The sequence below is a fragment of the Amphiura filiformis genome, chromosome 2 (genome assembly GCF_039555335.1).
Source record: "Amphiura filiformis chromosome 2, Afil_fr2py, whole genome shotgun sequence".
NCBI classification, from domain to species: Eukaryota; Metazoa; Echinodermata; class Ophiuroidea; order Amphilepidida; family Amphiuridae; genus Amphiura; species Amphiura filiformis.
In genome coordinates this window covers 85,618,546-85,634,239 of record NC_092629.1, presented here as the reverse complement: position 1 = coordinate 85,634,239, position 15,694 = coordinate 85,618,546, and the positions used below count along the sequence as shown (strand labels likewise).

The following is a 15,694-nucleotide window of genomic DNA, read 5'->3' as shown; positions in this document are numbered from 1 at the left end:
CAACAAATCCAGTGGACCAAATCCCTGGCAAAGCACTTTACCTTACTTGCTTCTCTCTACCCAGGGGTGAAATGGGGAGCTGTAATGAATATTGTCCATTGCGAGCTGTCCAAAGGTATGAGCATGCCTTGGGCATTGTATGGCAGCTGACATATTCTAAACTACAGCGGAATTAATGTAAAGTGCTTTGGTACATGTGCAAATGTGAAAGGCGCTGTATAAATACCAACATTTATTTTTATTTAACATTTTATAAACAAGAGGCAGCCATCGCAATAACATTCTAGTCTCATAAAATGTGTGATGTATACCGCATTTGCTCATATGATAAATATTTACTATGTACACTGAAGATCCAGGTTGCTGCACATTCTGTACAGGCACCCACTCAATGCTGAGAATGATTTAATGCCACAAAGAAACTCTACAATTTCAACATTGCAATGAGAGAAGAAAAAATTTCACTTAAAATATATGTATCAAAATAGGAAGACCCAAAATAATACTATATGTGTTCACTGTAATTGGTCATTAAAATGCACAGCTGGATGGACCTTTTATAATTAACTGTTACAAAACAATATTGGACATACTGTTGCCATGACAATCGATCATTTCAGTTACACATGGCCATATAACTTAGCTTGCAGATGTATCTCTAGAGCCAGGCTCCTGAGTTTACATCTGCAAGGGGGACGCATTTTTGGCACATTTACAAGGCACCTTGCAAATAAAATGCTCTTCCCTAATGTGCAACTTCCTGCTTGCTACGATGCTCACATGAAAAATACTACAAGTTTGCAATTAGGGTTCCCAAAAATTTGGCATGCACAAATGCAAGCTATTTGGGGGCAGGGGGATTTTTGGCAGGCCAAGAGGGGGCAATAAGTTTTTGGCAAGTCATTTTGATAATTTACCCCTCCCCACTCATAATTTGTGCACACCCACTATAATAAAGAATACCTTGCACTTGATAATGGGCCAAAGAGAAGATATCATACTCTGCCCAGAATCCTTTGCGCCCTTTAGTCACTATCAACCCAGGGATATGCAACACATGTTGCAGTAGATAGCAAATCAGTACAGAAATTGAAATGGAAGAAATGCATTGTGGGAAGTGTAAGATATCTTCTCTGTCCATGACCTGATGTGTTTTAACAAATTATCACTAATTGTTTTGAGGTCAATTTTATGTATGGGCCAATATTATGCAGAGCTCTGCTTTGAGTGCTTTCATTAAATCCGTCTTAGGCTAAAAAAAAAAATCTTTTATTATTTTATTTTTTTTAAGATTTTGTTTATAAAAGTTAATTTTGAGTTATAGGCCTTAGAATGTAATTTTCAAGTGTTCAAAAGTACACAGCATAAAATTGTGGTTGATTTAGGCCTACACAATTGAAAATGGAATTTGCTGTTTCAGCTGACATGGACGCGCTAGAAGAAAAATGAACGTACAAAGCAGCTTTGAGATATATATCTCTTTTTTTTATAGCCTGATCGATCAAATTATTTTAATTTTGAAACACCATTTGCATACAAAATCAGACAAATGAAAAATAAATGCATTGTAAAACCTGTTTCCACAAAATGAGAGGAAAGTTGCTAATCTTTATTTCTGAGTATATATAGCCAACAAATCCAGTGGACCAAATCCCGGGGACCAAATCCATAAACTCTGGAACACATGCTTTAAAATTTTATGCTATATAAATAAAACTTACTTTTTTGACTAAATTCACAAAATGATGCATCTATATGTTTGGGTTTGTAATTTTCATGAGCTTTCAAAACTTTAAAGGAGTATTTCGAGATCCTAGCATCCTCTTTTTATGACATATTTCAGTAGATGTCCACGAAAAAAGCTTAATCCCAAAATTTCAGTTGACTCCGATTTTGCGTTTGGGAGTTATGCATGATTATGTGTATCACAATGCTCCATAGACAATGTGTTGCAATTTCGTTCTGGTATACCAGAATGAAATTCAAATTTCACGGTATCTTTGCTAAACAAATTAATCTGCAAGAAATTTTTGTACATAAACATTATGTAGCCAGAGGTTTCCAGTGATATGAAAATTTCAACTTTTTTTGAGAAAAGTGGGGGGATGATGCTGTGGATCACGAAATGCCCTTTTAAATCAGATTAAAATCCTGCTTGTTAAAAAGAGATATAAAGGATCAGTGATTTTATCATAACTCATCAAATTTGACAATCTATGATTTTTTACTAGACTAAATTTACAAGTCCTAGATACATGTACAATGACACATGACCTTAAGTGGGTACTACACCCCTGTCCAATTTTGTGCCTGTTTTTGCATTTTTCTCAAAAACTAGAGCGATAACCGCACCATAGCTGAACCATGTGGCTTCAGCAGTATATTGTGGTAGGCCTATACCACTGTCACCCGGAGTGCATATAAATTTCAGCTCAATTGGAGCATTTTGAAAAACTTGACCTTTGACCCCTTAATGACCTTAAATGAATTTTAAAATATTTTAAAATGTTTAGAATGTCATAAGGATCATTGCATTAAAATTGCAGCTCAATTGGAACATTTTGAATAACTTGACCTTTGACCCCCTTTATGACCCCTTAATGACCTTAAATAAATTTTAAAATGTTTTACACATGTTTAGAATGTCATAAGGATCATTGTATTTAAATTTAAGCTCAATCGGAGCATTTTCAGTTAAAATGACCTTTTTTGACCCCTGTGACCCCTGGATGACCTCTGACGTTTGGAAATATTGTTATTATATTCTTTATGCTTTCCTCTTTCATATGACACCACTCATGGGGTCATACCTTCGTGGCATTTAGAGATATGTCCATTTCAGACCAAAAGGTTAGTTAGGGACCTAGTAACATAGACAGTTATAGGCTGATACCATTTCATGGTTCAGCAATTATAGCGCATTGGTGGCAAGTAAGATATGTATATTATAGGGGCAAGGACTACAACTACTGCACTGGAAATTTAATTTCAGCACAGACAACAGTTGTGGAGTTACAGTCAAAAATGAGGGAAAACCAGTATTTGATCAATAAATCAATAACTACTTACCTTGAGTTGCTGAATTTTCAGTGCAGTAGTTGTAGTCCTTGCCCTATAATATACATATCTTACTTGTCACCAATGCGCTATAATTTTTGAGAAAAATGCAAAAATAGGCACAAAATTGGCCAGGAGTACCCCCTTAAAAAGAGATTTAAAGGATCAGTGATTTTATCATAACTCATCAAATTTGACAATCTATGATTTTTTACTAGACTAAATTAGATACATGTACAATGACACATGACCTTAAGTGGGTACTACACCCCTGTCCAATTTTGTGCCTGTTTTTGCATTTTTCTCAAAAATTATAGCGCATTGGTGGCAAGTAAGATATGTATATAAATAGGGGCAAGACTACAACTACTGCACTGGAAATTTAATTTCAGCACAGACAACAGTTGTGGAGTTACAGTCAAAAATGAGGGAAAACCAGTATTTGATCAATAAATCAATAACTACTTACCTTGAGTTGCTGAATTTTCAGTGCAGTAGTTGTAGTCCTTGCCCCTATAATATACATATCTTACTTGTCACCAATGCGCTATAATTTTTGAGAAAAATGCAAAAATAGGCACAAAATTGGCCAGGAGTGTAGTACCCCCTTAAAAAGAGATTTAAAGGATCAGTGATTTTATCATAACTCATCAAATTTGACAATCTATGATTTTTTACTAGACTTAATTTACAAGTCCTAGATACAATGACACATAAATGACCTTAAAAATGCATTAATTAGTGTCTTTCTGATGTTTTTCATGAAAAAGATTAAATTTTTGAAAAGATTAATCGGATGATCTGTTTTCTAGGAAAATTTACTACTCTCAAGGATTCTGCATTTTAATAATCCACATAACAATTGTTGTAAAAATTTCCAGACATTGTAATCTGTTCCAATTGTTATAAATTGTGACCATGATTTCATTTGTGAAACTTTAAGGGCACATGGTACTATTGTACCCTGATAAATGTTGTGACTTTTGCATTTTTCTCAAAAAATAACTGAAATTTCAGTGATTCAAGACAAATGGTTCATTATAATATACATACATGAAATGAGGTACATTCTAGCGGTAGGTGCTCTTTTATTATCATAAATAACGTACCGCTTGTCTTGAGTCACTGAAATTCCAATGTAACTGGATTCCTTGCCCCATATATAGTTAATAGTTATAGGCCTACATAACTTTTATTACCAGTGTGATATTATTTTTTGAGAAACATGCTAAAATAGTCACAAATTTATCATGGGGTGTATATAGTACCACCTTAAAGATTTAAAGGAGGATTTTGTGATCCTATCATCCTCTTTTTATGACATTCTTCAGTAGATATCCACGAAAAAAAGCTTACTCTCAAAATTTCAGTTGATTCCGATTTTGCGTAACTTGCGAGTTATGCATGATTATGTGTATTACACTGCTCAGTCCATAGGCCACTGTTGTAATTTCGTTCTGGTATACCAGAACGAAATTCTAATTTGACAATATTTTTGCTAAACAAATTAAATCTGCAAGAAATTTTTGGTACTTAAACAATATGTAGCCACAGGTTTCCAGTGGTATGAAAATCTCAACTTTTTTTGAGAAAAGTGGGGAAATGAGGCTGTGGATCAAAAATGCCCTTTTAAATCATAGTTGTCTTGGAAAATTGACTAATTCTCATTTTAATAATACTGCAATTTAAGTACGGTAATTAACAATTGTTATAAAAAATTTCCAGACACTAAAAAGTATTATCTGTTCCATCATAAATGGTTCCATAAATTCCATTGACACCACTTGCCTTGTCCTTTAGGATTTTAGACCTGTAATCACTGGATCCCGGTATTCAAAAGTATCTCATTTTGGAAAATGGATCTCATATTTGTAATCGTCTCAAATTGAATAGATTTGAGAAGCAATTTGAGATCTAATATGAGATCCAATTTGAGTGACAAATTGAGATATAATCCACCCCGGGGGGGGGGGGTACTCAAGTTTGGTTTTGGTAGGGACGTGCCGCTGAGATTTTGGAAGTAGACCCATAAATATACCAATTTTTCAAGAAATTTGGACCCATTGATATACCAAAAGGCTAAATTTTCGGCCGAATTTACCCAAAATTGTCTTAGTTTTTACAAATTTTCCCAAAATTTTTGGAAAATTTTGGCTAGATTAAGGAAAAATTGGGCTGTTTTCCGAAAAAATTGAGAAAATTTTGAAAAAAGGACCCATTGATATACCAAAATAGGCTTTGAAAAAGGGGTCATTGATATACCAGAAGGCTGAAAATGCTACCCATGTTTGCGGCACGTCCCCGTATGGTAATTTGTACTGAGTACCCCCGGGATCCACCCAATTAGCTTTTATTGGGTGCTAAGTTGCTAACTGTTATAGTTGATGAAGTATGGTACTGTATACATAGAACCAGTGTCTAGACTTCTCATGGTCAAGTAATGGTTTAATTGCTGTTCATGGTCTTTTCAATTTTGAGTATACACAAGGTGACCATAATAAGGTAATATTGATCTAAAAATGTTTTTGTTCACGCCACACACCGACATCGCCTGGCTAATAATTATTTGGTGCAGCAGAGACATTAAAATGAATACACGGGATCGATACACGTGAATTGCTGTGCACGATTTTGATATCAGACGAAAATCTTCGGATACTGGGTTAGAAAATGATGAATATCTCCCGTAAATGAATTTTTCTCAAGAAACCAGATGTGGTCTCATACACTTGAAAATACATGTTGAACAGATATTATAGTCGTTAGCGTGCGCTTTGAAAATTGGCCGTGCGCTTTGAACTCAAAATTTGACCAAAACTCTCAATTTTATATTGCGTTGGTCCTGTAGGCCTATGGACTACAGCGCGCAGCAGGCTATAGCGGCACTCACTCAAGTGGAGACAGTATATTAACCATTGACCGCAATGTCGTATACAAGCTTGCTCACACAGCGAGAAATCAATTACCCGTCTATTGTCATAGCCTTAGTCAGGTCACTTCGCTAATAATATGCATCTCATAAGGTCCGAATAAAATAGCCATGTGTGGCTGTGGATTCACCCTACCTGGCGATTTCTACTATGAAGATATCGGGGCGATGTCACTGTGCGCCAGTGAACATTAAAACCGTTTGCACCCACATCTCATATGCACAGTTTATCCCCTACATACCATGTGCCTTGAATAGCTATTGTAAGCCACCAAACCTGTGGTTAAGAGGCTAGGAAATCATTCCTAATATCTCATACCCTCGTTTGTATGCCTTTATCTAATCCTGCTCCCCATGACAAGCACAATTTAGCACATTTAATCTTCAGAGAGACTGCTTAGTGTAGGGAATTTTTAGCCTTTTTTATTTAACATGTTTTCAATTGGCTTATAGCAATCACATGCTGACAATACACATACTGATTGGTTAAGCAGGTCACCATGGTCAGTATAATTAGCTGTAATTTTATTTATTTAGTGATAAGGCATAGAAACCTGCAATAGGCGATTTACTTCAGAATATAACTACAGCGCACAAAATTAAGCCCATTCTCTATAGTTAATTGAACCACTTCTCTGATTAAACACTGTTAGTTAAATCGGTTGTTTATTGACTCTTGTAATAACCAAGCAATGTGTGCATAAACATATCCAACTAGATTTCGCGGTTCTCGGGGTGGGGCGGTTCTCGTGATAGGCCTATCTCTAATTACCCAACACCTGTTACCCATAATACTTGTCCTGACCTTTCAAACTACTACGATATACGTCTCTCAATGATTAAGACATGACTCTGTTTTGTAGCTGTACTTACTTCGGAACCCATAATCTGAAAACCCATCGTTCGCCTCTTCCAAGCCCTGTCCTGCTACCACATCGGAGGACCCAAAAATACCTCGAAATTCTAGTAGTGTCTGGATGTAGGCCGTCAATTCAATCGGGAGAAATGTGAACGCAAATGGGTTACATAGGCCTTACCATAACTGATGATTTTTATGTTAATCATGTCTTTAAAATAGGCCTATTGGTCCGATGAGATGCACCTGTTAGTCACTGTAATGCTTTTCGATGCTCGCACTGCGCCCGTCGGTACTCCGCACACTACGCGATAGCGCACCGCCCGCACGCGATACGCACCGCGAGCACGCGTTATACGCACACGTTATCTTGCCACTCGCACGCGATAGCGCGCGGACAGAGGACGGACAGACACGCCATAATTAGTATTAAGATGTTATATTTTCTGTTACAAAATAATAATTGGTGTGCATATAAAAAGCTGGGATAGCTGACAAAAACTAGCAAGACCATGTAGTGTAATGTGTTTACTTTAGTGATATTGGCAACTAGCATCTGTATAGAAAACTATTCAACAAACACGCAGTGTTCCTGAAACACATTAGGCGATTTGCTTCCAAATAAAACTTCTTTTAAAAAGGAATGGGGTGTCGAATGGGAAATAGCATCTGATGGGCTGATACAGTGGATATTTTGATGTAAGTTTGTTTCCTGTAGGTGGTTTAAAAACCTAATTTATGCAAAATGAGGTTTTTTGACAATTATTTTCCAGAGTCAAGATGCAAGTATCATTTATGCCTGAAATCACTTATTTATTGTTAAATCAGTGCAGAGTAGGTTAGTATCTGTGGGTTAGTATAATAATATTGAAAGTTAGACCAAAGTAGAGAACTATACACCTGATCCGTGAACTTTGTCTTTTTAAAGACAAATTCTTGTTCTTGTTCCTTTCAAAAGCAAAACAATCAGGAGAATGTTTTTCAAATTATAAAACATCAGAGTACCTCACAAACTTAAAATCTGAATACTCATAAAATAGCTCGTAAAATTGCAAACTCAATCAGTAACAAAGGACTTATAAATTCCAGGAGGATAGTTGGTTTCAGGTTGTTTGCTACAAAAAATAAAAAGAACAACCGTTTAATATTTAAGTAATGTGAAAATATTTCATGCAGTGAAAACTGGCAGTTAAAGCAAAATTACCCTGATATTTAAAGAGGATACATAAATTTGAAGTATGTATCATCAATAATAAGATGTTTCATAGTTTTTGGCCTTGTCTTCATGACAGAGAAACCTGTGCAAGCACAAAATTCCCAATACTACCATGACTACTTCGGCTATTAAATTGGAGTAATTAGGCCTTGCTCTGTCAAAAGTACAATTTTGGTGATCCCCAACTTCTTTGACCATGAAATGACAAACATTTGGTAGCACCAATTAATGTATTAAGCACCAATTGAGTGATTATGGATCTCATATTGGTACTCAAATTCATTCTCAATTTGGGTCTCAATTCTATCCAATTTGAGATGATTTTCAAAATGAGATCGATTTTCCAAAACGCGCGCGGAGGGACAATGAAAACTAGCACATAACCCTAAAATATTTTTTTTTAAAGAAAAATGCTATTACCTATTAATACAGAGAAGATTTTTCTCTGCCTAAAAAAATATTACAATACATCCCAAGGTAAATAAGGTGTGAATGGAACTGGAATAGATGTTGGGTCTGATGTTGGGTCTGACCACCAACTGGTTATAGCAAACCTACGGCTCAGATTCAAGACAAAAGCAAGACCAAATTATCCCAAACGATACGATGTTCAAAAGCTCAAAGACACTATTACTCAAAACTCCTATGAAGTTGAAATTGGAGGAAAATTCTCCCCATTGCTGGATGATGCTGACACAGATGTAGAAACTCTATGGGAAGGCATAAAAACAGCCTTCAACGAGACATCTAAGAAGGTTCTTGGCAACAGAAAGGCCCAGCATCAAGACCCATGGATTAGTGAGGAGGTTCTCCAATTAAGCGACGAGCGAAAGCAGGTTAAGATAGAAAAAAATGACAGATTCCACCAAGAGAGCTCGGTATAATTTCCTCAACAGAGAAATTAAAAGGAAGACTAAAGGATGCAAAGATAAGTGGATCAAAGATCTATGTAAAAAGGTGGATAACGCACACCAAGTGGCAAAATCCAAGGAGGTTTATGCAAGTATTAAGAAGATCACAAGGAAATCGAGTATCAAAATGCAAACAGTGAGGAGCAAAGATGGACAAGTCCTGACTGATTTATCTGACGTGAAAGATAGATGGAAAGAAAATTACGAGGAGCTGTATAATAATAAAAACTATGTCAATGTGGATGCAATTCAAATACCCCAGATGCCTAAGCTGGAAAATGAACCAGACATCCTAAGAGATGAAGTGACTAGTGCTGTTAAGAAGTTAACAGATGGAAAGGCACCGGGTTATGATAGTATAACAGCGGAAGAACTGAAAGCATCTGGAGAAACTGGCATAGATATTCTCTATAGACTCTGTAATCAAATTTGGAAGGAGGAAGTCTTCCCAGCTGACTGGGGTAGAGCAATTATTAATCCCATCTTTAAGAAGAAAGACAAACTTGACTGTGGCAACTACAGGGGCATAAGTCTACTGAGCCATGCAGGAAAGGTATTTGCTCTAATTCTCCAACGTAGAATCATAAAGAGGACAGAAGAAATTCTGTCAGAGTCCCAGGCAGGCTTCAGACCGGGAAGATCAACAACAGATCAACTGTTCACCCTCAGACAGATAGCAGAGAAACACCTTGAGAAGAAGAAAAGCCTATTCTGTTGTTACATCGACTTTGAAAAGGCATTCGATACAGTGTGGCAGGAAGGTCTTTGGAAAGCGATGCAGTTCTTTGGATACTCAAACAAGCACATACAACTTCTTCAAGCACTGTATAATCAGTCTACAAGTGCAGTCAGAGTGAACGGCGAACTGACAGAGTGGTTTAGAACAACGGTGGGAGTGCGTCAGGGCTGTGTACTGTCCCCACAACTCTTCAACATCCTCCTGGAAATCGTAATGCTATACGCAACTAATGACACTACAATTGGCGTCAACATACAAGGTCACCTGATAAATAATCTTCGCTTTGCAGATGATATTGTGCTGATAGCCGAAAATGAAAGAGATCTGCAAACACTGACCAACAAAGTGAACCTAAACAGCTCAAATTTCGCTTGAAGATTAACATCGCCAAGACAGAGGTACAAGTTATCAGCAAGCAACCACAGGAGCTAAACATCAACATCAATGGGGTGAAACTTCTTCAGGTAGACAAGTTCATATACCTTGGAGGTGCCATTACTCAGAGGGGAACATGCTCAGAAGATATCAGGCACAGAATTGGAAAGGCGCTTGGGGCGATTCAAAGTCTCAACAAAATCTGGCATGCTAAAGACATCACTTGCTCAACAAAAATCGAACTCTACAAAGTACTTGTCCTGTCCATCCTTATGTATGGCTCAGAAACATGGACACTGAAAAGATAGAGCGAAAATAGGCTGCTGACTTTTGAGATGATCTGCCTCAGGAAAATCATGGGTGTCACCAGACTAGACAAAATCAGGAACACCGTCATCAGAGAAAGCCTAGGTCTGAAGGAGCCGATAATTGACAGAGTGACCACAAAAAGACTGAAATACTTTGGCCATGTCAATCGGATGCAACCATCAAGATACCCAAACATTCTCCTGACCTCCAATATCCATGGTGACAGACCACGTGGAAGACCAGCCAAGAAATGGACAGATTGTGTAAAGGCAGACTGTGCTACTAGAAACCTGAGCTCCCTGGCTGAAGCTACCAGTCTATCACGTGATCGGAGGATCTGGCAAGCCATCCTGAAACAGAAGCCATCACACATTCCCAAAATGGTGTGGACGGCTTAGGTCAAGAGGTAGGTCAAGGAACTGGAATAGAGTTGGCCTTTTTAATGCCTAGCTTTCATGTATACTTTAAAACCTAGCTGGAATACAGGGCCTCAGTCCTCAGATTCGGCGAGAATCACTGAATCGATTCTGGTAATGATTCTTGTAACATTTAATTGCGACTTGCGAGAATCAATTTCTCTCATTGAATCATGCAGTAATTGAAGCGACTCAGATGGTTTTTGATTCTCGCAAACTGGCATGAAATTTAGGCCTGGAAATGAATATATGTTTTACAAGTGCAAAAAAATATATAATTATGTCACTGTTTATCCAGCACGCTTTCTACAAATTGGCATAAAGGGTAGGGGTTAAAACTTTGCGGTGTAAAGGATGGGTTTATAAAAAGCATAAGAGCAATATACATAAAGCGTGTGGGAAAATGGAGCCAAATGTCACTGATTCAGATCTCTGATTTTGATCAAATTAATTTCTAGCAGGTACATACTATGGACATAACATTTGAGTCAAACTCCGAGTAAGTCCTTTTCGAAGTTTGCAAGTTGCGTCATTGTATTTTTTTTGCATTTTTGCATACCGGGTATCGTCCAACATGGAGATTTCTACAAATGTTTCGGTTTTGGTTGTTTGAATATAGACCATTTCGGGGGCTGTAACTGGTGCACATGTCACATTTTGAATACGTCTTGAGGATGGGAAGTGAGACTTTTCGCGCAAAAAAGATGGGTCTGCAAAAAAAAGATATACGTGTGTACCCCTACCTGTAATTGCTGTTGACCTTTGATTCAAAACCACATTCAGATTCACTGGTCTAAAGCGTATACATCATACATGTGTGTGCGAGACATCATGCAATTAATGCATAGGATCTTGTACAAAATAATATAGTGGTTTAATAGTACATTTAATTTGTAAAAGGAACTCTGCAAAAGAGTCATTCCATATCAACTCACCTAATTTTCAGAAAAGGTTGGCTGGTCACCCTCTCAGATTTTCTTTAAAATCACTTATATCATAGACCTATGGGTCAAATGAACACATTTCAAACTGTAGGTCTCAACTCCTTGTCGTTTCTGAGTTATGGCTCGTTGAATATTTGATGTTTTTTGACGCAATTTGTCCACTTCCCATTGAAATACACACAAAATTGTCCTAAATACCAACCCAAATTTTATTATGTGGGAAATGACCCACCATAATCAAACTCTCACATATTCAAAATACTTGATGTTCCTCTGTACCAGAAATCAAAGTGGTGTCAAGCCATCTTCATGGTTAAATGACTGTTTGGAGATCGCATTGAAATACACAGTAATGTTCTAATTCCCAAAATGCAAAGTTCATCAATTTACTGTGTATTTCAATGAGAGATTCAAACACTAATTTAAACATGAAGATGGCTTGACAGACGTTGATACCACTAAGATTTTTGGTACAGAGGAACATCATGCAAGTATTTTGAATTTGTGTGAGTTTGGTTATGGTGGATTATTTCCCACAAGGTCAAATGGGGTCACGAACGGGGGGTCTTTTGGCCGAGGAGTCATCTTTGAGCCCCTGTGAAATTTTTATGAAGCCAATGAGTGGTCTACCCTGCTATAGGGCATCAAATGGGGGTGAGATACATTGTTTATGAGTCCAGAATCTGGTTTATATTTGGGTCAAAGACACCCTAGATTCCAATTTGTAGCCCTGTAGCTTACCCCTAGGGGAAGATATGAATGTCTAAACTCGGAAGAAAATTAATGTCGCGACACGCGTGCCCAAAAAGGGGGGGGTCTGACCCAATTTTCAATAGGCCGGTTCTCGGAAATGACAAGGAGTAGAGACCGCCGTTTGAAATGTGTTCATTTGGCACATAGGGCTATGATATAAGTGATTTTAAACAAAATCTGAGAGGGTGACTAGCCAACCCATTAGGTGATTTGAGATGGACTGACCCAAAAGATTTTCTGACATGTCTACACATTTAGAAAGATTCGAGCCAGGTATACCAACTTGGTGAGGGGAAAAAGACAAAGACATGATAGAAACTAATGCAGTATGTAAACCATGATAGTGTACATGTACATGTACACTGTTGTTGAACAATTATCAAAAACGTTCAATAGTTATTAAAATCTCAAGTGGGTATGATGAATATTAACTCTCTTCACGCGGGTGTCGACTGCAGACGACAAGTTTTAAAAAAAAATCAAAATTCAAAAAATTCAGAAATGTAAATTTTTATGCCCATATTTGGAATCAGCATGAAAAATGCATTAAAATGAGTACAAACAAGCCTAGCATTGGTTCAGTAGTTCTTAAAATAGCTCTTGATATTTTGAGAAAATATTTCAAAACTTGACCTTTTTCCGTTGAAGTGCATGGCTAGCATGCAGAGCATTAATATCAATAGAATTATTAAAATGTATGTTTATATAATGTGTGGTGTGTGTACAAGTAGACCAACATAATAATTTAGATAAATAGGGATGTGTATTTAGACCATTTTCCACCCTGATGTGGCACAGTGTCAGTCGTCAGTGTGCATTTCATTGGGGCAGCTTCAAATCACTAGTGTTGGCTCAAAACGCTGGCATTATAATAAAAAGCACACGATTAAAGATGCTGTGCAGGGTCTTAGCTAGAAATTGAGGGTTGCCTGTCATTTGAATAAAATTACCTGTCCTAATTTGACCTTTAAAACATTTACCAGACATAGCCCATTTGGGGGTTCAAAGAGTTCAAATATGTGCTGATATGGCCTTGTTCTACAAATTGGGTCTACTAAAAAGGACAATTAGCTTCTCAAAACATACAATTTATAATATATATAGCCTCTGTCAAAGGCATTGATTTTGCCCGTCCCAGGAGCAAACTGGCCGTCTAAAATGACGGCCAGACGGGTGGCTAGCTAAGACCCTGATGCAGTGTGATCATGTCCATGAGATGCGAGTGAGAAACCACTGCCTCAAGGAGTTGATGTCACTGCCACAACACATGAACAGGGCGAAAAATGAAATGGTTGTGCTCTCATTATTTTTTAGTCTTGCTCGCTTTCTTATCTGTAATATCACTGGAAAAATAACTTTCTGATATCATTAGGGAGTTTTCCATTTCCATGACAGATGGTTCTGCGACGGTAAAACACCACCTTGTTGTCATCGACTCTTTGAAAATAATGCATTGTCGTCCAAATTTTACAACACAGTGCACAAAAACCTGGCAACCCAACCGTTGTGGCGACGATGACGACAAGGTTTGGTGTTTTACCGTCTCAGAACCATCCGTCGTCGTGGATATCGAAAACTCCCAAATTGACTGTACCAGTGAACTTCAACTTGATTTCCTAATTTGGAGATTTTAATTTAACCTCAGAGACATGTCAGTAACATTTTTTACATTCTTGACATGATCATGATGTAGGCCTATACATAATTAAACACAGTCATTCGATCAGCATACCAACTAGACCTGTCAGCATGTCTTCTGTCTGTTGTAAATTGTAGAAACAAATTTTGTAAAACGAAGATACTGACTCAGTTACAGATACTGTTCATATTAATAATATGCATTCAACAATAATATTCACGTGCAATTTCAGGCACAATAACACAGTGATAAACATCATGATAAACAAACCTTTTTTCGTGTTCCATACTGCAAGATGTTCCTAAAAATATCTCTGTCACTTTAACTACAAGTTTGCAGCTCGATGTACTATGTAGACGTTGAATCCACGACAATTAGTGTTTTTCAGGAGATGATGACTCGACTGTGGGTCGATCCGGTTGTGATGATGTTGTGATTTATCCCTGATGATGTGGTTCCGGTTCCGATCGTGCTCGTGGTCACCGTGTGTGACGTCAAGAAACTGGACACACCTCCGACCGTGCCCACTTTTTGGTAGACTTGACGCAAGTCTCCGACCATCAGATCGTAGAAAAAAAATAAACAAATTTTGCGCAAAATCACCGCAAAAAGTGGAAATTTTTGGAATTTTGGTTTTTTACTGGGGGAAACAGGGGGCAAGAGATCTGACTGATTATCCCCATGCCCCCCCGTAGCGTCGCCATTGCTCGACCCCCCTAAATTTTAATGCATCTGCCGCCACTGTCGATCTAAGGTCGTAGGGTATTATAAAAATTAATGTTTTCATCCCGCCCTCCCTCCTCAATTTCTGGGATTTATCAGATTTTTTTCCATACATTTTAAAACATTTTTTAGACTTTTAGGTAAATTTATACATAGAACATGCATCACTTCCAACTCCAAGACTTTTTGTTGTACTCCGGGTTTCCCTCAGCTCAGAATCTCACATTAAAATAGGGAAAAACAGTTGGATAAGTCCGAAAGTATTATTACCGTATTCGTCCGAGTATAGTTTTTTTTTCATAAGTTTTTTTTTTGCGGTTTTGGAGTGTCCCTGGACCTAGACCTAGATGCTAGGATCAATCATGGTTGTCCTAAAAAAAAATAAAAAATAAAAAAAATTTCAAGATATTTTGTATTTTTAATATGAAAATTGATAATTTGTATTCATGTCATAGGCCTACTCTATTAATGATTTCAAAATGCATTCAAATTTGAATGCATTTTGAAATCATTAATAGAGTATGACATGAAAACAAAGTATCAATTTTCATATTAAAAATACAAAATATCTTGAAATTTTTTTTTTTTTTTTTTAGGTCAACCATGAATGATCCTAGCATCTAATCTAGGTCCAGGGTCCAACACCGGAAAAAAATAAAACAAAAAAAAAAAAAAATTTTATTCGAGTATAATCCCACCCCCCAATTGTGAAAAATTTTCACCTAAAAAACGGGTGGGACTATACTCGGACCAATAGCCGAGGTGGTCGAAGCAGCCAAAAATATCGATTTTCATTATGTAGGCCTAAATCAATATATTATTGGAAA

At 37.2% G+C, this 15,694-nt stretch overlaps 1 protein-coding gene across 2 annotated transcripts in view; it reads right to left on the bottom strand.

Annotated features, from left to right (window-relative positions):
- The window catches only part of LOC140146739 (purine nucleoside phosphorylase-like), a 29,622-nt gene extending 15,028 nt beyond the window's left edge, over nt 1-14,594 (bottom strand). The window contains exon 1 of one of the 2 annotated variants that reach the window (XM_072168614.1): nt 14,415-14,594. In XM_072168614.1, the coding sequence (XP_072024715.1) occupies nt 14,415-14,431 (17 nt within the window). In that variant the 5' untranslated portion in view covers nt 14,432-14,594. The remainder of the gene's footprint in view (nt 1-14,414) is intronic. The other variant, XM_072168615.1, reaches the window with a different exon arrangement.
- Nucleotides 14,595-15,694: the final 1,100 nt, after the last annotated feature.